Below are 23,414 nucleotides of genomic sequence, written 5' to 3'. Positions count from 1 at the left end.
TTAAGATCCATTAAGACTGTCTTAGGATCAAAACTGGCAGAATAATTCTGGTGCCAAATAAATGTACGTCTGTAAAATGCAGTTTAATTGGATACGATATTCCTAATGGGGGCCATACTATCAATGTATCAAGTGTTCAGACTTCTGACAGGTTTCTGCAGATGTGAATTTACGGAAGATACTTTTGTGTAGAGCTTATTTTAGTTTTTTTAATTGTTCATGGCTTTTATAAATATTTGCTGTCATGAAACTGAAATATGGGGCAGATATGACTTGACAGCCAGCAGACAGAAGCAACTTTTGTTCTCTGATGACTTGGTCTAGAGTCCTCATGTAAAATGGAGTTTAATAGCCTGTTATCAACTTCTGTGACTTTTGATGTCTGCCCTCCAAAATCTTGAAATTAAAATGCTTTTAAAAATCTGCTTTTTATTCAAGTACTTCTGCATTCTGAAGTACTTCGGCTTTTAAAATAACTCTCCTCATCTTTTATAATATATTCTTCAGTACTTTAAAATATCACTGATTTTAGGATTTTTTTTTCCCTTTACTTTTTTTCTTTTCACATGCCTGATTCCACCTGCCAGGTGTTTAGTTGCGGTAGGATTGGAAATGGGCTCTGCATATGTCTGCTTCTGTGCTCGGGCATCTGCACAAGCCGGAGGTGCTGCGAGGCCAGCAGAGGGAGCAGTGAATAGCGTGTTTTTTTGCAAGGGCCTGACTCTGGTTCACAAGTAAGTCAGGAGCTAGCTCTGCAGAAATGAGTGGAGCTCTGTGGGTGTAAAAGTAAATTAGGAGAGGGATTGAGCCTACTCCATGAGTCAACTTTTTAACAGATTTTCTTCTGTGGCAGGAATAGCCTGTTTTAAAATTATTATTTGTTAGAAACAGGATTTGATTTTGGTAGGTGGTGCCAAAGCAACAGTCCTGGCGTGTATTTATGTCAAGCGTTGGGCAAATACTAGGTCAAATGTCAAATAACTCAAAGTCACAAAGTGTGGACGATGATGAGCTTCATATTGAAAGAAGCTGCATGACCCACGTCAAAGAATTTTACTGAGCGATTCTACATGGATCCTGTAGTTTCTGGTTGAGCTAGAGCAGATCTCATTTTCACCCATTCCCATCAATCTTTATTTTTGGCATCTCATGCAGAAGAAAACAAAAAAGTGGTTAACTTTTTGTGACAGGGAGGGTGGGTAATTTTCAGTTCTCATTTGATGTGTTACAGTGCACATCTGCACGCTGGCCATGCTGAATCCTGAGGTTGGTCTGTCATGTACCTATATATGTCACATTTCTGTAGCACTTGGGAATAAAATGAAGCTTTATATTGTGAAGCCAAATCTGGGAGCAGGGATGCTGGAAGGTGCTGATTTTTTGGTTTGGGTTTTTTTTTTTTTTAGGGCTAGATAGTCAGTTTCAAAGTGTAAGAAAAAGGAAACATTTATCGTGGCTGTAGAAATCACTAAACACTCCAACTGGTGTTTTTTTCTATAATTTCTTTAGCAAACTGAGAACCTCTTATGTGAATGGGGGGAAAATTAATTTTTTACCAGCTCTAGCTTTTTTTTATACCAAAATACCGATTTCTGCTGGCCCTTCTCTTTTGGGCTTCTTATCCACCAAAGTACCTAAGTATTGGCCTAAATTTAAGTAGGTGTTTATTCATCAGCTAAGCCTGCAGCTTACAGATGAGTCCATCAATGCTACTGAATCAAAACAGTAGGCTCCAATTCTCCACTAATCTTGCCTTCAGATTGTTCACAGCAGGACATGGCACCACAGGCAAGAGCTGCTGCTCTGTGGCACTTACACATCCAGCTATGGCTCGGGTTAGAAAAAGTGACTTTTCTGTCACCAAGAGAAAACTCATCAGTTTGGGACCTCCTTGTGAATCAGCTTCTTCCTTTTACACTCATATTTAACCGGACTCTATTCCATCTCATCCACCACCTTTAAATTCTTCCTACAATGGGGACATTTGCTGGTCCAAATCTCTGGCCAGATAAAGTTTGCTTTCCTTTTCTTACATGGCACTAAGAACACCAGAGAACCTGTCCCTTTCTGCATGTATTCACTGACACTCAGTCATGATGCAGAAGTCCTGCAGTGAAACATCTTTGTCCCATTGCCAGTCTGCAGTAGAGGTGCTGATCTCTGCATTTAATGTCCTGCCCCACTGGGCTGGATTTGGCTGGGATAGAGTTAATTTTCTTCATAGCAGCTAGTATGGGGCTGTGTTTTGGATTTGTGCTGAAAACAGTGTTGACAATGCAGAGATGTTTTCGTTATTGCTGAGCAGTGCTTACACAGAGTCAAGGCCTTTTCTGCTTCTCGCAGAAGCGAGTAGGCTGGGGGTGCACAAGAAGCTGGGAGGGGACACAGCTGACCCCAACTGACCAAAGGGATATTCCGTACCATATGATGTCATGCTCAGTATATAAAGCTGGGGGAAGAAGAAGGAAGGGGGGGATGTCTGGAGTGATGGCGTTTGTCTTCCCAAGGAACCGTTCTGCGTGATGGAGCCCTGCTTTCCTGGAGATGGCTGAACACCTGCCTGCCCATGGGAAGTGGTGAAAGAATTCCTTGTTTTGTTTTGCTTGCGTGCACGGCTTTTGCTTTACTTATTAAACTGTCTTTATCTCAGCCCATGAGTTTTCTCACTTTTACTCTTCTGATTCTCTCCCCTGTCCCACTGTGAGGGAGGTGAGTGAGCGGCTGCGTGGTGCTTAGTTGCCGGCTGGGGTTAAACCACGACACCCACTGTCACTTGCATCACCTGTACCCCATACAGGACTACGCAGCAGCCGGGACAATGGAATACCTCTTTTTCTCTCACCTTCTCAGTGCATAAAATGATTGATCTCATTTGTCTATCTCAGAGAAGTGCCTAACAGATAGTTAATAGTTATTTCTGGAGAGTTTGGGAGGTGTAGGGGAGACCTTTTTATTTAAAGGAATGTAGGAATAAAGCGTGCCACTTGCCAAGCCTTCAAAGTGCCCGTATTTGGCCATCAGCATGAAGCCTTGAAAAACTGGTATGAAAGTGTACCAGCTCTGGTGAAAAACCTGGGCTTATGTGTACCAGGACGTGATGAAAGGCAAGTAATCTGTTACACACCCATATATACAAATAAAGAGGCTTACCATAGGTGAATTGTTGAGCCAGTTTTCACAAGGCTGGCTGTGCAGTGTAAATGTTAGAAAAATATCTTGAGTTTTGCACAGTGTAACTCTTCTTGCTTCATTTTGGCCACCGATGAGCTGGTCTTCTGCACGTCATGGCTGCCAGGGCGGTGATAACTTCTCCTTCAAATCATGCACTGTTCTTGCTGGGTATTGTTACGTGTGATAAGCTGCAAATTCTTAGACTAATTCAGCTCAGTAGGTTCAAGGATGTGAGTGAATATGTATTTTCCCCCAAATGGGATTTCATGATTTTGCAGGTATGGAAATAAAACACACTTATTTCTAGAAAAGCAAATAATATTCTATAAATAGTCCAGTCAAGAAAACAAAAACATTGTTTCTGCTGCTTAACTCCGTAGTCATGCTGCTAGAATTTACAGGATTAACTTTGTGTAAATAGTTTCTCTTTCATTTGTAGGATCTGGAACAGGTCACTACAAGTATTTTATATGCACAGTTTTACCAGGAGAACTGTGTTGGTTAGCTAAGATTGCTCGTCTGAATCACCTGGGATTACTCCTGGTTCTTATGTGGCTGAGCCAGTTTGCATAATTAGGAGAAAGCTGCATGAAGAAGCCACCAGGCTTTGGAACCTCTCTGGGTTTTGATCAAAAGCCCATTGAAGCCAGACCCCTCTGGCTCTAGTCATCAGGCTAAGGCAGAAGTAGCAACTGAACAAGATAAGGCAATTTTGGAAATGGTTGAATCTCTATCTTTCTGAGTTCTCTAGGTCTTGTCCCGGAGAATGGGAATGTAGGCTGCATGTGCATTGACCCACAGACACAAGGATGTTGTAATTTCAGAAGCAATGCAGCCACTTGGATGTGATTTTTCCACTGGCATGTAGTCTCAGCTGTATTTAGTATATTTGTGAAAATAGAGTTATGATGACTTTGGAGCCAGCAGGTTTTGAAAAATGTTTTGGTCACTACAATAGGCCATTAAATTGAAGGAATGAGTTGTGCTGATGAACTCCCCGGAGCCTCTACAGTGTGACTGCAGGTCATCTCTTGGGGCTCGATCTGCAAGATGTGGGGAAAGCTTAGAGGGCTTAGGCAGCTGAGATGGCATTGGCTTGAAATACCTGGGCTGCTTGAGAGGGAGCTTACTTGTGGTGTCGCCACCCTTTCTGTGTTATCCAGCCCATTGTTTTTCTCTTTTGCTTTTCTTGGCTACTCTGTGTTTGACCTACATCTGGCTGCTAGGACGTGTCTTTGGGAAGAGCTTTTTCAGCATGTGCCTCTTAAGCTGCCAAGGCCTGACTGTGAATGCTGTGTCTCTAGGAGACATATTATTCCTACTGGAGAGGTAAAATGCTGTGGGATTTATCCCCTTACTATGAAGTTAACATTGATGTTTGTAAGTAAGCATCAGGATTACTTATTTCTGAAATAAACAGATTTAACCTTAAAAAGAGGGGAGTGCAGGTGAGCGGAGGATGGGATTCTCTTCTTCGGGAAAAGGTGGCTTTGAAAGAGTGTTTTGGCACTCCCTGAGTAGGCATGGGGGGCCTAGGAGTGGGTTGCCCAAGCAGTTCCCTCAAGGCTTGTCTGGAGGAAGGGATGTGGGAACCCCTGGGGAAGCGCCAAGGGATGGTCCCTGGGGAAATGCTGGAACCCAGCAGATTCGTTTCCCCCAAGGCGCAAATCACCAGCTCTCCAGCAAAGGGGAGGGGCGGCTGGGAAGCCGTCTGCCCTGTACAAGTCTTGCAGCTAGAGCTGAACCTGAACAGCTTTGCTGGCAAACCTCCTGGTACTTTTCTTAGCATAGCCAGTACCGATGCCTGAAAAAGAATAAACTGCATCGACAAAAGGATTTTTGTGAAGCACAAGAATAGTTTAGATGCAAGTACTGGACACAAGATCCTAGGAAATGGGTATCTTTTATCTAAGTCACTGCATCTATTTTGTATGTTCATGTGAGTAATCCTGGGAGTTCTCTGGTAATCACATGAAAAGGGTTTATAGGATCAAGTCCCCACGGCTTAGTCTTGTAAGATGCCAAGCTGTCTAACCCCAGACAAGGAAAGCACCTGAGCTTGGGCTTTAAGAACACGAGTGATCTTTTTGTAATTGATGGGACTTGTCACATGCTTAAAATTAAATCCACATGTAAAGTACCGAGTTCGACCAGACTTGCAGGTTTTGGCACTTGGCATCCTGCAAGATAGAGCCCAATAAAGTCACTGGGCTACTAGACCAACCATATAGTAGAACCTGTGCACTATTTTATAGAAGAAAATGTTAACAAAAAATAGCAAAGAGATTAGGGAATATCATTACATTCAAAATATGATTTTAAAAAAACTTTTATTCAATTTTATTGTTCTCCTGACACACAGCAAATGAAATTGTTTTGTAATATGAAATATTATAAAATTTATAGCAGATGATATTTTTCTGGTGCGTAATATAAAGGAATGAGCAATAAATGTTAATATAAAGTCCAGTTTGAAATCTTACAAGCAAGCTCTACAGATTTGCTGAGAGTAGAATGGAAAGTGTGATGACTTCCCCTCCCACATCCCTGCACCTCTGACCACCTTCCTTGGTGGAAGTCTTCAGTCTGTCATTCCCATTCTCTGGATTAAACCTTTTACAGCCTCATAATCATCTTGTACCTGAGAGATATTAAACATGTTTTTACTAGATTGCAATTCATTTCAATATTCCCTGCATTTTACATTTGATTGCCTTAGAGTTTATTACATGTATTTTATGCGTCAGGATTCTGACACCATTGGTGTTTGCCATGGCGTCCATTCCCAAAAATGAATTCCTTGGGAGAAAGAGGGTCAATGCAATGTACGTTTGAAGGGGAATTAAGAATGGAATAGATGGATGCAGCTTTTCTGTGCAATGTCTTCCAGACCAGAGATCTCACTTAGGATGCACTTGGAGCATGGTTCCCCTTAAACAAACAAGGTAATTTAGGGCCAGGACCTTAGCCATTGTAGGTAGTTACAGTTCCATTAAAGAGTACAGTGAGCAGCAATTTCCACCAGCTAAAACTATGGTTCTTGATGAAGGAGAAAGGATGAAAACTTTACTCCTCTTGATGGAAATGATGCACTTCTGAATGCATGTGATTGCCCTTGGGAAGTATGGAGTTGATGTCTTAGGAACACACATGATCATGATTAATATCCTATGCATGTCCTGCAGAGCTGTAGTGAAAATCCTTTTGTTGTTGGCCTAAAATAAACAGCATTGCATGATGGGAATAAAAGACAAATTTTCAAAGCTGGCTCAGACAGTTAGAGTGCTAAAACTACATTTAAACACTTTAAGCAAGTGACTCATTTCTCTGTGTTTTTGAGAGATGGTGAATGCTTTTATCTTCTCATTATTTCCTTGGTGCAATGTCTGTGAATGACACAGTTACAGATATGTGCTACTGTGACAAAGTGAGGTTCATAGTTATAGGAATTTCTGGAGTGATTTTGTATTTGTAAATGATGCTATGGGTACATCTGCCATGTCATGCTCATTGCCTAAGTGAGGTAGCAGCACGGCAGGAGAACTGGAAACACAGAGGCTGTATCTGTGAGCAATGCTATAGACCAGGACAGTATCAGCAAACAAAGACACTATTAACTAAATAGAAAGGAGTCAGGATTAAGTGCTTTGTGCCTCTGAAGCTGCTATACCAGGGTTGGCACTATAAATATACTTCCAGTATGTTCTTCTAGGGAGCTTTCTGTTAATATCTGAATGGGCAAAATAAAAAAATTAACCTCTCTCTGCTAAAGATGATGCCCCAAGTACGTCTGAACTCTCAGCAAGTGCTACAGATGGAACCAGAGTGCATCCAACTTTTTTGTTTTGCCTTTCAATCCTGAATCTTAATTAGTTCCCTACTGCTTTAGTACATGCACAACATTTTAATAGTCATAAGGACTTACTCCAATCCACGTTGCCATTTCCACAATTCACTCTTTCATACCAATAGCAATTCTCCCCCCCCCCCCTCGCCCCGCATTTAGGAATAGCGTAAAGAAAACTAAATAGCCAGGCGTGTAGCTGTAGATTGATGAGGTTGTCACACCATTCTCTTCACCGTTTTCTTCCAACCTGCACTGTGCTCTAATAGATGGATGATTGCTGGGGGAGGGAGAGAGTTAGCAAATCCCACAGCCAGATGTTCAGGGATGGACAGAGCGACCTTCTCAAGGAACCCAGAGGAGTATAACTGTGTCCTTCTGAGGGAAAAGGACACTCAGGTGCCTCTGGCTGCCCGTGTTTATCTCTCTTTTCAAAAGGAGCACAAATGGGCTCAGCATGGCTGCAAGGATGGATGTTTCTCAGTGCATCGCGGGAAATGACCAGTCATCCGTCTCTTCACTGTGGAGTCTGCCTGCAGCCATCAATCTTGTAGCCCAGCACGGCAGCTCCTTTGGCTTAGTTTGGCTCAATGTTAGATGAACAAAGGGAAATGAAAGCTGAGGAGGGGGAAAGGAGGGAAGAGCAACTATTCTCTATTTCACTTTGTTTTCCCCTTGCATGGCTATCTCTCCCTCATCCCCATTATCTGTTTTCACTGTGTTTTGCAAGGTGCAGAAAGGGCCCAGAATGTGTATTTTCAGGATCTAGGAGTTTACAGTGTTTCTCTGTAGCAGAGAGGAGAAGGGAGAGAGATATTGAAAAGGCATAACTCAAGGCCCAGAGCTTCTATTTTTCAGACTTTTCTGTGGCAGTTTTCAGAACAAGCGTGCCACAGTTTAGCTGCAGTAGGCAAGGAGAAGGAATATAATAGCTTTCCTCCATCTTGCTTTTTTCTCCCTTGTTCTTCCTGATTCCTTCCTCAATGCCACTTTAGTGTTTTCAGGTGTGTACTTCATCTCTCCTTTCCTGTTCTATTCAAAAAGCAATCAACAGAGTCACATGAAGGGTCTTTCTGAAGAAAGGTATGTACTGATGTCCAGAGCCATGATGGCAGCTCCTGTCAGCAATCGCACGCTTGCTTGAGTCAAGCCTGCTTGATGCAACAGTGCTGGGGCTACGCAGGCTTTGCACAAGCTGCCTGAGCTCATCCAGCACCCATGGTTCCTACTGTGAAAGTGGAGGTTATGCCAATATCTTCGTTCCAGTTGATATGCAACCCATCAGAATAAAAAACATTCAGATGTGTCTGCTTGTACACTTATCATTGAATTAACTGATTTCAGCACTGAACTTAGATGAGCCAGTTTTTGCCTAAAATACTCAGATTTGATGTACTTTGAGCCAGACTGGAAGGAAAAGAGGTATGTGAATTCACTACCTACTGGTCTCCCACAGCTAGGGTCTGCTTTTTTCCATGGTGAGCTGTAACATGGTTGCTTATTCCGTTTTCCCCTAAATTTTTTGCCTCTGGATACCATAGCAGAACATGTTTGGCTTATTTTGTAGAAGGCTTATTTAGAGATAGCATTTTTCCCCTAGCTCTGCCCCACTGTGGTGTTTGATTGATGTATTTAAAAAAACGTGTGATTGCATTTACTTATTAATTTTCCTGGTTGACCTCAGTGATCTAAGCATCAGGTCTGAAAGAGCCAGGCTCCCCTGCAGAACTGTGGTAGGAGATTTCTCTCTCCCACTTTTTACTGTAGGCGAAGAACTGAGATCTCCCAGGCATACACAAAGCTTATTAGGAGATTCAAGGCCCAACTAAGCACTGAGATGGAGCAAGGGAGCTCTGTAAAATCAGATACTGGACATAGAGACGTCTGAGGAATCTTTACCTGCTTTCAACCCAAATGTGCCATCTGGGGTGAATAGATTTATGCCAAGATGGGGAAAATTTATACCATCATGGGTTTAAAGAGCTGCTTTGCAGTTTGTGCTGAGGTTTTTTTTTTCTTTTTTTCTTTTTACCATAAACCTAAAGCATAAACCCTCAAGGAAAACATTTGTTTAGTGAAAAGCAGTTTCTCCTCCCCCACACCTTGCGTGAGCAGGCTTTACAAGTGGGCACAAGACCTTTCTGAGTGGGGATATTCAGGGAATTCTTTCATACTTTCTTTACAAAATAGATAGCATCCTTTTCCAACCTGTGTGTTTAATTGTGCTCCTTTTAAATGAATGGTCATATTTTCTGCTGCTACCCATTTTGCCTCCCTGCAAATTTTGAAAAAGACAAATCTTGTTCATGTTGTCATGAGACAGCCTACCCCAGATGGCACATCTGTGTCTCGGGATGCCCTCTGGCTGGCCTGTTGGCAGGCATTCCCGTGGCTTTGAAGGTCACCTTGTTTACACCTTGCCTTTTCCCCCTCCCTATTCAGAGTCTTGCTGAGCCTGCAGGCTGGGCTTCACCATCTGCATTTTCTCTGGTACCATTAATCTTCCTGTTTACCATTCTGTTATTAATTCTAGAGTTCACCTTTTTGTCTAAACACTTTATAAGCCTCTTGGAATTTCTTGCCTTTTTGTGGCAAGAGATCTGAGCATCTCAGTAGATGATTTGCTTTGTTCTCTCCCATTTCTGAAAGGATACCTACTAGCGTCTCATGCCATTTTTCTATTACAAGCCTTCCTTCTTATAATAACATTTTTTAATTATATAGCTTCATCTGTCAGATGCATCTTCCTGTATGAGTAAATATTATCCTCATTCCTCGGAATTTGTGAATCGGCCACTGAAATCTGGTGTCTGTGGAAATAGTCTTGCTTTTTTAGTGTTTTTCTTGGCTGGAAAAAAAATGTGTTTAAACCTGGCTTTGTGAGAACCTGTAAGAACACCTTGCATTTTTGGTGCATTTTATTTGAGTGTCTGAATGCCTATGAATATTAAACAAGCCCTACCAAACCCCAGAGGATAGATGAAGACTATCTCCATTTGACAGATGATGGAAAAGCAGAGGGTACCTTTGTTAGAGTTTGGCCCAGGTTCACATGGTGAGACAGCAGTGATGCCAAGGGCAGCGTCTAGGGTGATTTTTCCCTATCCCATCCTAAAATCATTGCCACTTTGCTGTGGCCTTTCTGTTCTTCAGTGGTTTATGCAGGTTTGGTATATACTGAGCCAGGGATGCTGAACCAGCTCTGCTTGGCTTGGCTGACTTCTTCAGACACTGCACCATGTGAATGTGGCTATCCTGCCTGGGTTGCAGAGCACCGTCTTCCCGCAAACGGGAGCTTTGCAGACAGAGATGCAGGATCAGGACCGGGACGCTTGTAATCTGGTGCTAATAAGCCCTGCTGCACCCTTGTTGATGCCTTCAGAGCTGACTGGGTGTCTCTGCCTGCTCCCCAGCACGGTGGGTTTTAGAAGGGCCTCATTAATGGAGTTGCCGCATCATGTGGGCATGTGGAGCCAGCCAGAACTGAGCGCTGCGCTCAAGCAAATAACCCCCACAGTCCGGAGCATGAGAAAGTGCAGAGCAGGCTCCCAAGAATCATTGCAGGACTCAGATTGGCTTTGGCAGGTTTATCAGCTCTGGCTTAGTGCCGGCTCTGCTAGGCCTGGACTGAATTAATTGGGATTCTTGTGCACTGCAGTTGAGAGATAACTGCATTACAGAGATTTATCTGTTACTAAAGGTATCCCCTCCACTGTCCTCAATAAGGAAGAGGAGAAGCTATGCAGAATCTCACAGAATTTGCAGCAAGGTTACAGCACGGCTGGTTTTATGCATGGTTTATGTATGAATTTGCATTCAGTACGAGTGGTTTTATTCAGTGCTGTCACATATGGAAATAGTACAGTTGATTGCAGTGGAGGTCTACTCCCTCTTACCATTTGCAGAGTGTGCAGTGTGGGGCTGACTGGCCCAGCTGCGTGGTGTGGGGGTGACTGGTGTTTGCTGGTAGCTATCTGGTTACTGGACAATAATCAGATTCTGCTTCTTCCAGTGGGTCAAAAGGCCCATCCATCTGTGTATCTATATGACCACTTGCAGATAAGTAGGCCAAGTTATTCTCTTACTCCAAAAAGGCCAGAAGCCCTGTTAGGGTGATGCTCAGCCCAAAGGAATAGACTTTGTACTCAAGAATTTTCTCTGAATTGTAGCAGTTACCCAGCCTCTGTCCCTTGATATTGCCTACAGTGTTGCCTGATGCTGCAAAAGTCCTGGTGCAGTGTAAGCCCGTCTAGAACAAAAATGCAAGACTGACCAGAACACCAATGAGTGCTAGAATAATGTTATTGAATGGAGATATTCCTTTATGATTTGAGCCCTGAGGGCAGTTACCTGATCCAGCATTTAGCCTGATGTTGTAATTTGGCAGTCTTTGAGAAGCAGGTACAGTATATTATATGTGACAATGATTTATATCTGTGCTGAGAAATAAATCTGTAAAGAACTTCCAAGAGACAACTGACAGGCAGGCTGTTTTTTTTTTTATTGAGAGATTTTATAGAGGCATTCTAGTCTGCCAAAGAAATACAGCTGCTTGTAAAGTCCACATTTTGATGATGGGTTAAACTAAACAATGCTTAACCTTATGTTTGAGGGTCTCTGCTGTTTTCTGCAGCCTTATTTCTCCTTCCTGTTGTGTTGTATCTTCCTGGGACATATTTTAGCTAGGGGCTAATAGAAACTTTCCATTGGATCCTGGTCTTAAAATTCAAAGTTGTCCTCTGATTTTTCTGCAGTTTACACCAGGCTGAAGAGTGAAAGTGTACAGTCCTCCCATATCATAGTTTCCTCTGTCTTCTTCTATCTCTTCACTTTCTCCCCGTGCTCCCTGCCAACCTCACCATGAGACTAGCAGCTTTGCAGGAAGAGGTGCTAGGGAGACATTGGGATTTTCCAGCCTCCCAGTGCTCCCTAGAGCAAAGCTCAGTAGTGCCTAAAATTTGCAACAAGTGTTTACTAAGATTCATTTCAGAGCTTTATAGGATCCCATGGCTCCAGCTTGAATAGGAGTTTCCACTTAATGGCAGATAGTCCTCCAAACTATTCTTTCCACACAAAATGGTTTGTTTCTGAGGAAACAAATACTCTTTTGCTTTCAAGTTGTCTTGCTTCTAAAACTGCTTTATCATTCCCTTTGACTGGATTCTTGTTCTCACCATGGCCCTGTTTACCTTGAGAGTGCAATAATATACACGAGGTTTGAAGGTGGAATTGGTGGGGGAGACAAAGAGTTACTGGAGTAGCCTTACAATCTCCAGTACAGCCATGGCTTTATTGCATCTGGCTTGGATTAAAAATAAAGTGAATTTGATGTTTACTAGTCTCTAGGGGCGTTTGTTTGGCTTTATGGACTCAATGTGAGAATCTGTGTTATCAGTAGTCTGGTCTCAAGGGAGGCCCAGGGCTGGGCTGGCAGGAGGTCCTGTGGACCAGAGTTGGAGAGGGTTGTAAGTGTAGAACTGGCACTGACAAGTTTGTTACAGACGGGTGCTGAATTGCAGTAGTGTTGGGAGAACAGGCTGGGGTAGCAGGCACTGTGGAAGGTCAGGATTAAAGCATAACAGCAATAATGTGAGCATCTGCCCCTAGGATAGCAGGAGATGGTGCGGTGAAAAAAGCGTTTTGAAGATCCAGATCTGCAGGAGGAGTGAAGACCTGTGCTGTGCTGTGCTGGCAGAGGCATGCTTACAAAAAAAGCTTGTAGAGCCCTGCCTTTAGTACACCTGGTTCTGGTCACTGCTGTGAATGCATCAATCCCAAGGACGCTAGCAAATCACTGTACTGGCCATGAACGTAACAAGCAAGCAAGCAAACAAGCTAAGGAGAGGCTGGTTGTACACACACAGAAAAGCTACAAAATCCAGCTATTCACGTAAGGCATTGTCTCCTCTTTCTTTCTTAAGGGATTCCATCCCCCCCTGCCCCCACCCTTTGCACTCTAACGCTATATTTGTGCCTTGGAGATGTGGAGATGAGCGTATGATGGATGGATGGATGCTGCTTGTCTGGGTTTTTCACCACCATTTCCCCTGGGGCACTCTGTCTGCTGGCAGAGAGCACCATCCCAAAAGATGGTATCTTTTGCAAACTCGACAGCTAACAGACAGCTTCTCTCTCTGCATATTTCCCCAAAGAAGAGCAGGCTTAATCTGGTTTTTATATGGCATATTTCATTATAATCTTTTTGACTTCCCATGTTCCCAATACGCCATCATAAATAAAACGCTGGGGGTGGGAACAGCAGAGATGCTGAGGCTTCACACTCTTGTGACACTGATAGATTCTCATTTTAAACTGTCATGGGATTTAATTGCTTGCTGAGCCACTGCACTGCACTTTCAGACACATCCTGCCACATCCTCTTAATGAGCTTAGTGGCTGCATTCACTCAGCAGTAGTTCTGTTTGCTGTGAATTAGGTGGCTTTTTTAGACCACCTATATGATTTTAAAGAGGTAGTGGTTATTAAGGTAATATCCTCGGATTTATCCATCTTAAACAGCACTTCATGGACTCTTAATGTATAGTTTCCTCTGGCACTTTTTATGTTCCAAAAAACCAGCACCAAGAAACAAAAACGCAAGAATCTATGTGCAAAGTCAGTGTTTGTCTAAGAGGGTTTTTGGAAGCCGGATTGCTTTGGTTTGCATAGTAGCTGTCTCTGGCATGATAGATCATGCTGGAACTCACCCAATAAGTATCTCTGTTCCCAATTAGAACTGGAAATGGAGCTGCTTACGAGTGCACAGAGATGATGGCTTGGGTGGCAGCTGCTACTGTGGAGATGGAAATGATCCATTGTAAAACAAATACATTGCACTGTATAGAAAAAGGGATGGTTGTTTTTAATTTATGTTTCTGAGAGACACAGAAAAGTTGCTTAGCTCCCAATACGTTGTAAACCAAACGTAGCATATTTAAGGACAGGAATTTGCAGCTGTTTTGGTGAATCAAAACTTGGAAAAGCCCACCATTTTGTAGGATTTGTGAAAATTAGCTTCTTTTGGAGGCAGCAGCTCAATAGAAAACAGATACAGGAATGATGCTGGCATGGGTGCTCATTCAGATTCTACCACCGCGGTCTAAGGACCTTGATAAATAGAGAGGTTGCTGCACTGAGCTGGTAAGCAGAAATAACCATGTTAATTTAATCATTATGAAACGGACTCTGCCAAGTTAAGAAACAAATTTTAATGATATGCACACACATATTTAAATTATAATATATGCACAATATTTAGCTGTGACACCAATAATACCATGATTTATTAAAACAGGAAGAATTCTTAAATAACATTTTATTTTTCATTGATGATTTTTGTTGATTTGACACTTCTATTTTGTATGGTTCTGACTATTTCCTGTATCTCCTACGCTAACCAGGTGCTATTGCATTTGCAATACTAATCAAAAGGAAATTTATCTACAAACCTTCTTAAAGTTTTTATATAAAAGAGTAAGCTTTTAGTTACAGTGCTTTTACTAGTAGTTATTACTTGTAATAAAGATTATGTTCTCTGAAATTGCAATGTCTGAAGGAGAACTTGTGATACAAACTAGGAGTTACAATAGAAAGAATTTACAACAATTAGTGGGTAGAAAATGTTATTACCTATATTTAAAAAGGATTTGGATGTGATTCAAGGATTTAAAGACCCATAAATTCTACATGAACATTTGAGAAATTGATTGAAATGGTAATTAGGTATAAGCAGTAAAGCACCTGGGAAATGATGATATAGGAGGTTCTAACTGACTACTTTTTTTCTTCCTACCAAGGAAAAGCATGTCTTACTACTTTCTTAAAATTCTTTACATGATATGTAAAGGTCTAATAGGTAAGGGGGTTGACAATTTACTTAGACTTTCTGAAGACCTTTGGTATGTAATAGGCCTCCAAAGAGGATCAAAGCATTGTCTTGGATAAAAACTTTTAGTATAAAAGATGAAACAAAGAACACAATGAAACAAAGAACTTTCATTATAAAAAAAGGCTAACAGCTGGTGCATCAAGGTTTGGTGTTTGGTCCAGTGTTGTGTAATGTAGTAATGAACAAACTGGGGAGAGGGAATGTTTTGTAAACTACAAAGATTTGTACATAGTACAAAGTTATTTAGAGCCATTGTGGCCAGGGAGGTCTGCGTGGGCCTCCTTGGTGAGATCTGAATGTGCTTGGTGAATGGGCGGCGGGAGAGACATTTTAATTTCTCACCTGTGTGTTGAAAGTATTACTTATGGGAAGTTCTTGTTCCTCTTACAAGGTTCCTAATTCTGCTTAGCTTGGACATTGCAGGACACTGCCTGAAGGGTTATATAAAGAATATTGTAATGCATTTGTTTAAATGGGGGATGTGGCTTCATCCCTAAAAATATCAGGTGCAGTATTGGTGCATCTTGGGTAGACTATTGAAAAATAAGAGGAAGTCAGAGAGCTCTGACAGGATAAAGCCATATGGAAAACTTCCCACAGCAGAGTAATCAGAAAGATTGTGACTGTTTATCTTCAAAAGGAGAGGAATAAAAAGAAATGACAGAAAAAGTTTGGTCAGGAACTTCTATCTTCCCTGTCTCATAGCAAGAACAAGAGGGCAAGCAATAAAGTGAAACGCTCCCTTCAAACCATAGTTTAACTGTTGAACTCGCTCAGGTGGGAAAACATTGAGGGCAAAAGTATATAAAAATTCAGAAAGGGCTGGGCTATTCTGTGCATTTCCAGAAGACCCAGGATTTAGGATAACTGCAAGTGATACTGCATTTATCCCTCAGGACTGACCTGTTAGAGATCAGGATGAAATGTAGTATTAGGGTAGATTATTTTCTTTGCATTTCTCTCCTGACAGACACTCATACCTTCTGCAGCATCTGATGTGACTGCATAGTACAGCACAACAAATATCAAAGCAAAGAGAGGCAAGTGTGGGGTCATGGCTCAATTTCTCAAGCCTAGAAGACTCTATCTGGCCTTGTTTGAATCTTCTAACGTTGGCCGGTGCCTTCATAAGCAGGACAGTGGGTGGAACGGACCCCGATTTGTTTCCATACAGCAGTTCCCGTGGTCTGGGGGAAGCCTTGGTCTTTCACAACAAAAATACATTTCAGGCATTGGGTTGGCTTCTCAGTTTTCTGTAGGGTACAGGCATAAGACGAAAATATACTTTTCTAGCTTTTGTGGGAAAATCCTGGAGAGTTAAATAGGAAAGACTAAATTAGGGATTTAGTGAAATGAATTTAATGACCCCTAGTAGTGTTTAACTATTTCTCTAGGTTAACTGAGCCATCGTTTAGATTTTTGGAGACTTTTATCTCTGAGGATTCAAAAAGTGGTTTGGAAACGTAATTTCCTGTCTTCATTACTGTATCCTTTACAGACTAGCCATCTTCCAGGAAGGACTGAATTCATTACAAAGATTGAATTCATTACTAAGAGGTTGGTTTTGGACCTTTGTAGGTTTTTATACCATAAACTTTACATTCCAGTTAAGATAGTGTCTGCCATTTCCCACTTTCTAGAGCTACTTAGGGATGAAAGTGGACTCGTAGAAGCTACCAGTGGAGAAGAAAATGAAGGAGTTGAATAGCAGCAAGTTTAGTGGGTGGATGGGAGGCAGCAGTCCTGAGTTTCTTTTAGCTGGATTTCCTGCTCCTTAACTTAACTTCTTGGTGACTCAATCTCCCCATCAGTAAACTGGGAATAAAAGTATTACCTCACACTGACTTGTCAGTGGGATGTTAAATTTAATAATTAAAAAGTGCTCTGAGAATTTTGGATGAAAAGTCTCCTGGAGTGTTGCAGGTGGGAAGTAGCAGTACCACAAAACCCAAACATGCCTATTAAAGACAGCTGCCATTTTTTGACCTTAAAGCCTACCTTTCCCTCTTACTTAATGTTCAATATCTCTGGAACAAACAGGAAGTAGTTTTATTTTCATATATGTGTTACTTATCCCTCATCCTTTCCTTGCTCGTTCCCTTTTTCAAATGCATTTGTTTGCTGAGTGTATCGGTATCCAGAGACAGGCATAGCTTGTCACAGTGAAGACATGTTTGTTTCTGATGCCCTTGAGCTTGCTTGAAGCTTCTTCTCTTGCTGAATGTATGATGACCCCTTGGGTTTTGCAGTCCCACAAGGTTCTAAACGCAAAGCAAATGCCCTTTTGCACCTAAGCACAGGACTTTGAAACCAAGCCAAGCCGACAGCCTGAGATGATTATGGAGGTTCCTTAGTGGCTTTAGATTCAAGTGTTGGGATTTGCACATAAATCAAGTCAAAAATCCCTTCTTTCTATTGAAATGTCTGGATTTAGCATCCAGAGGGAGGTACTAGGAGTTCATACAGGGAAATTCAATCTGTATGATTCTCTGTTGACTTCTCTGTCTTTTTTATAGCTCAAGTAAGGGAGAAGTTGGGGAAGGTGGCATAATGGGGTGTGTGCGCAGAGCTTAATAATGAAAACAGAGGCCTGACTGAATAGACCTCCTTGTGATGAGAAGGGGGATCAATTCACTGTTGACCCCAACCCATTGTGTGGCTTGTCCTGGGAGTTCCCTTTGAAAATCCCAGTGGTTTGGTTTTTCTGCATGGTTTGTACTCAGCCTTTCCCTCTATGAATAGAATAGCTTTTGCTGGAATTTTTGCTGGATTTTCTGTGGTTATTGGCTGAGCGATGCTCTCTCACTTCAGAAGACTTGAGCAAGCATGTTGTGGAAGCACTGATCAGGGACCCTGAATCATTTGCTGGCTTAGAGTTTTTCATATATAGAACAAACATATTCCTGAGATGCAATTGCCCCCAAGAAACAGATTATACTTTACTGTCCCAGGTGGAAGTGTTCATTCATTTTTTGGATTGCAGGAGTGATTTGGGGCTTTATAAACACATGAATTTCTGCCGTGCAGAGTTTGCAACTCATGGTGATAGAAAGACAGGGAGCTTCAGGCAAACTGGGGAACACAACACAGTCCTAAAAGATAAGAAGTGGACAGACCTATGAAATAAGGAGACCGGATGCTGATTTGTGAGCATCGGTCCTGTACATTATTACTTTATAAATCTGTTGGCCTAGAGGAAGGAATTAATTTTAGAAGGCAGGGAGTACTTGAGAAATCCACATCTGGCATTGTCAGGTAAAAGAGATGTTCAGAATGTCTCCCTGCCATAGGGTTGCTCTGAAAACTCCTGCACGATTGGGGTAGAGGCCAGGATCTACAAGGAAAACTGAATTCTTCCCTAGGTGTATTTTAACATCTTGCTAAAGTTAACATGCTGTATTTGCCTGCCTGCTGCACAGCCTCATAATCTGGTGGCAGCATTCGGAAGGGGAATAAGTCTCTGTTCCTTCACTTGTGTGGCAGGTTGCATCAAGCTTCCTCATAAACCTGCACTGTCTCCTGGCGTCCCATGCCCCAGGCCTGCCCCTGGGCCAGCCTTTGGCTCTCCCTGCACCGGCTGGGGGTCATCCTGTTCTATGGGCTAGTTTCTGCACTCACAGCTGTGCTGACTTGTGTTTCTTCATTGGTGTGGGCCCATTTACAACAAACTGAAGATTTTATCTAGTCAATGTTAAATGAAAATTCAAGACACATCCCTTTATTTTTTCAGTTTAAGTTCTCAGCATTGGCCCTACACACTAGCTTTCCGCTTCTCCACGTGTAGAACATGCCCTGGTGTAGGAGAATGCTGCTTGAAGCTGTGCTGTATAGACTGTGCCAGATGCTAAATTGCATTAAAATACTTTTCTACTTCAGGAGATCAGATCTTCATATTTGATATTTCAGTATCTTAGAAAGTCCTGGTTTTGTTCTTTATTTGCAGCATAGGGAGTTTACATAAAGGAAAAGGATTTTTTTTCTCCATTTATTTCCTCCTGGTAGAACACGTCCAGCCTTTTTTTTCCTGTAAGCAAACACAGCAACTGAAAAGATACCAGGTTTTCAGTAAGACAGACATGAATCCTATATGGGGATCCTTAGTGGTTAAAAGAAGAACTTGAAGAACTCTCTTTCAGGATAGAAATAAGCTTGAAAGTCTGTCAGTCTTCTGCTTGTCATCTCTGTCCTTCTGCTTGTTAGCTGTCTGAGGGAGACACATATAGTCAGTGTGGTTTTTTTTTCAGAAGTTGATCTGCCTCTGAAAAAAGATGGATTCACATCAGAAAGTACAACTCTGGAAGCCTTGCTGCGTGGAGAGGGAATAGAGAAAAAAACGGACACTAAAGAGGAAGACACTATACAAGAAATCCAGGTAAAGGAGAGCCCCATGCCCTGACAGCAGGGCTGGATTTTACCATTTGTCTTTAAGCCTAGCAGATTTTGTCCTGTGGCAGAACAGTGCATCTGTTGATAGTTGTGTCATTCTACTGTCAAAATGTTATCAAACCATTGTGCTACACTGTGATGCTCAAAATGAACTCAGGATCTCGCACGCTTCTCCTGTCACAAGAATCTCAGTTGTTTGGCTGTGTTCTGCACAGCTTCTGTGTTGGAATTTGTTTTGAAGCACTATGAGATGATTACATATAAAACTGACAAGCAGAGATGGGTCCCAACCATAAACTGAATTTTAGTGCCTCATATTTAAAGTGAATTTGGACGTGCGTTTGAATTTGGAATCACAGCTGCGGACTGTAGACAAAAACGTGTCATTGCCTTGCCTGTTTTTTTTTATACTGAGAAGCCTTCAGGAACTATACAAGCAAAATAAATAATTAAAAATATTCTAACCTTAATTATCTCAGTTATTATTAGTGATGCAGGTATGAGAAATATTGCCTTTTCACATGCATTATAGTTTGAAAATTAGAAACACATTTGTGGGTCTGTCATAGAAGGAATTCAGCTAATATAAAGTGTTCTTATATAAGTGCATGTCACTTTATAAAGACATCTTAAATGGCTAGGAAAGCAGGCCTCTCCCTGGGGAGCAGCAGCACATATTTGGTGATGCTAAAACACCATTGTGCTGTGAGTCTATTAGTGATTTTTAGGTGAGAGCCATTGGCAATGTGTCAAACTTGTTAATTTTGGCTGAGATACGTGTTGCGTCTATACCTAAAACTAGTGAAAAATTAAGTGGGCAGCCCCATGCTAAATGAAACAGAAGAGCACGGGCATGAAATCTATTTTACTTGGAGCTTGGTCCTACTGGTCTATTTGCTAGAAATTTCACACATATAAGGTCAGCAAAATTAGGTCTCCCATTCCCAGTTGCACAGGTAAAGGAGCACCATCAAAGAGGAAGCATCCCGTGCTCATGGAGTGGGGAAAAGCTTGGCATGAGGCCCACTCTGTGTTTCCTCCTTCAGTAGTGTATCTGGGTCTATTAAGCCAAGAGCGCTAAAGCTCTGTTTATACCTGCTTCCAAGGTCACAAGAAGTCATGGTGCAGCATCCTTATGAGATCAACAAGTGCCTTTGGATGTTGCTGTGTGATCTGAGCTCTGAATTATCCTCAGCAGCAGTCCAAGGAAAGAGACTTTAGAGGCAGTGGAACTGACCCAAGTCGGCATTGCAGAGCAGGGAGGGGATGCAAAAATATACAAAAAAGTTTGAGCTAAACGGCTGTAGCTATGACCTGTCACCTGGATGCTAGTTTCATCAGAACAGATGCAAAAGGCATGTCTTGCTCTTGTTTCTCCTGCAAGCACAGTTTATCTGGATTCAGTCTATACAACAACAATTGCCAAAGCCTTTACTTGTAGCCGGCTTTCAGCATGTACTTTGGCACCTGGCAGCTAGGCTGTACCAGATCAAAATCATGACCAGTGCCTTTCATCCGTATGACAAATAAGCAAATGCAAATCTCTCTTTTGTTCCTTTGCATGCTCTTCTGTGCTGTAACTTGAAAGGGCCCAGCCTCAGTGGTGGTGAGAGTGAGCAGGTGGGATAGACATAGCTGTGATTCCCACCTCAGCTCCAGCCACTTACTGCTCTCTCAAACTCGTAGTATCTCTCAGGAGAAGAAGACTTGGTGCTTAGCTGCACTGAAGTACATTGGGCTGGGGAACTGTTTTAGGAAGACAGAATAGGAAAAGAAAAGTTACGTTGCTAAAAAGGGTAAGGGTTCCCCCTGCTAAATAGTTGCAGTCATTGGGACCTGCTGTACAGTTGATATTTAACAGGGTTGAGGATTTTGCCCTACAGTAAATTGGTATTGAATGTGTCTCCATCGTTTGCTGGAGAAGGCTTAGAATAGCCTTTTGACCATGCATCAGAAAGGCTATGCCCCTTCTGTCAAGGATTAAACTCATTACCCTGGCAGTGTCACCAAATTCACACTTGGTTACTTATTATCTCTTTCCTAAATTGATGCTGCAATTTTAAACAAAGAAAGTGGTTTGTAATATTTCTCTTAACTGCTCTTGTGTAGTATTATTGTAAACTAGCTCCTTCCCCTCCCACATATGATATGGTTGCAGCCTTCGCTTTTTTTGGAGATACTTTAAGGTATGAAGCAATGTGAAAATCTAAACTTGTATCAGTAAGTTTGCTTATTTTCCTACATACCACTATTCTCCTCATGTATAACATTTCCAACTGCTTCAGTTTCCTAAGATGAAGTCAATTAATATATGCAACTGCATGAATTTTGAAGAAACATTTTATGTATGCAGAACTGGAGCTTGCTTAACTTTTACATCTTCTAGTATTTAGTACTCTAGTATTATGTGAAATTGTATTTCATGATGGTCTGACCTCATTAATAGCCTCCTGAGATTTAAAAATAAAAGGAGCAAAAACCAAATGAAATCTTGATCCTCTACTATGTTCTAAAAGTTGTTTGTACTTTTTAAAAGGGACATTGTCCAATATTAGTCTTAAAAATTTAGCTGATAAAATAAGAATAAACTTGTATAGTTGGTCTTCCAAATACAGGCTTTTTTAAAAGTGTAATTTGTGTTGTATTCTTTCCCACAAATTCAGAATTTGGTGCTTGAGGTATGTAGGAAGGAGAGAAAGCAACTGTGATATGCTTCTGTTCTCCCTCTGCTGGCTCTCAAATAGCTGTTAGGTAGAAATTATAGGGAAGGGACAAATACAGTAAGACTGAAAAACCTCCCCATCAGTTTAATGTCACTGATCTGAATGTGCATCATGGCTGCATGTTGTAATTCAAATGAATGGTGGCATGGCAAAGATAAGTTAGTGATTCCCCATTAGTCCCTTATGAAATGGTGCCACACCATGAATGGTAGGAGTGGCTGGGGCCCATTTCTGTATTTCTAGCAGACATGCCAAGGGCTGAGGGGATTTCAATGGGACTTCTTTCCACATTAGTGCTGTGACGGTTTGTCTTGCCTTTGTCCGTGCAAGTCTGACTTGTGCATGTTTTCAGGGCAGCAGCCTGTGTTTGATTCTATATAGGTTACATTTCAAAAGATCAAGATAAAAGGATTGGGCATCTCACAGTTACTGTGAGATGATGAATTACTGTTCCTATTAAATAATTAATTGAAGGAACTATTGCTATTGTTCCTATTAACTTCAATGGGACCTGTACTTCCCCAGTATTCTCATGCAGCAAGACCTCTGCTTCCAGATTACAGAGTTGTACCTGTGGTGTAAGCCCTGAAAGATGTTACTTTCTAGATCCACTAAACACGCTGGAATATATGGAGGAATTTTCTCTATTTTTGCCAAACAAAGAAAATTGTGAGCTGCCAAGGAGAAAAACACTGATTTCTGTCTTCTTAAAGTGCATTCTCAACATTAGAGGAAAACAAAACAATTTAAGGTGCAAGAAACCAAAATAAAAAAATCATGCAAACAAATTCCCAGACAAGGCCTACAGTTATGCATACTAATACTTGTGTTGTCTTGGGATATCTGTGCTCAGTGATGCCACTATTATTTCTTAGGAACCTTTTTTTTTTGTAGTTGACTGATATCAAGGATATTTTTTAATAAGAACTCCCTGGAGAACTGAGGGTGGAAGGGAAAGCAAATTTTGCTTTAGCGGAAAGAAGTAGGGGTTCTGGGATCTGATTTGGCATTGTATCATTAATCAACTGTAATTTAATAACCTGCAGTCTCTGTGGTAAAGAGCAGCAGTTGGTTGTATGTGTCATCTTTTCTTCTAACCATTCCTGTTTATTTCTCAACCACAGAGGGTTTTAGAAAATGATGAAAATGCAGATGAAGCGAATGAGGAAGAGGATCTGGAAGAAGATATTCCAAAACGAAAGAACAGGCCTAGAGGACGGGTAGGTGGAGAGTTTACTGGAATGGGAAGGAAGGAAGCAAACCTCTGCTTTCTAGTGTATATGTCACGTGTATGGTATATGCAAAGTGTATATCTATGGATATATGATGGTGATAACACTATAGGTAATTTTCAGTCATATGGTCAAAGATTTTTAATATTTTTTCAGTTTATTTTTGTGAA

At 41.6% G+C, this 23,414-nt stretch overlaps 1 protein-coding gene across 5 annotated transcripts in view; it reads left to right on the top strand.

Annotated features, from left to right (window-relative positions):
• DPF3 (D4, zinc and double PHD fingers, family 3) overlaps positions 1-23,414 on the top strand; it is a 113,215-nt gene that overhangs the window by 29,910 nt on the left and 59,891 nt on the right. For 4 of the 5 annotated variants that reach the window (XM_010566479.1, XM_010566482.1, XM_010566481.1 and 1 more), the window contains 2 exons: positions 19,148-19,275; positions 23,137-23,232. In XM_010566479.1, the coding sequence (XP_010564781.1) occupies positions 19,148-19,275; positions 23,137-23,232 (224 nt within the window). Of the gene's footprint in view, positions 1-19,147; positions 19,276-20,222; positions 20,237-21,057; positions 21,068-23,136; positions 23,233-23,414 lie in introns of all 5 variants that reach the window. The other variant, XM_010566484.1, reaches the window with a different exon arrangement.

Source organism: Haliaeetus leucocephalus, unplaced genomic scaffold, assembly GCF_000737465.1.
Source record: "Haliaeetus leucocephalus isolate CR32 unplaced genomic scaffold, Haliaeetus_leucocephalus-4.0 Scaffold213, whole genome shotgun sequence".
Lineage (NCBI taxonomy): Eukaryota > Metazoa > Chordata > Aves > Accipitriformes > Accipitridae > Haliaeetus > Haliaeetus leucocephalus.
Note: the sequence above shows the minus strand (reverse complement) of the source record. Positions and strands in the feature narration are given on the sequence as shown.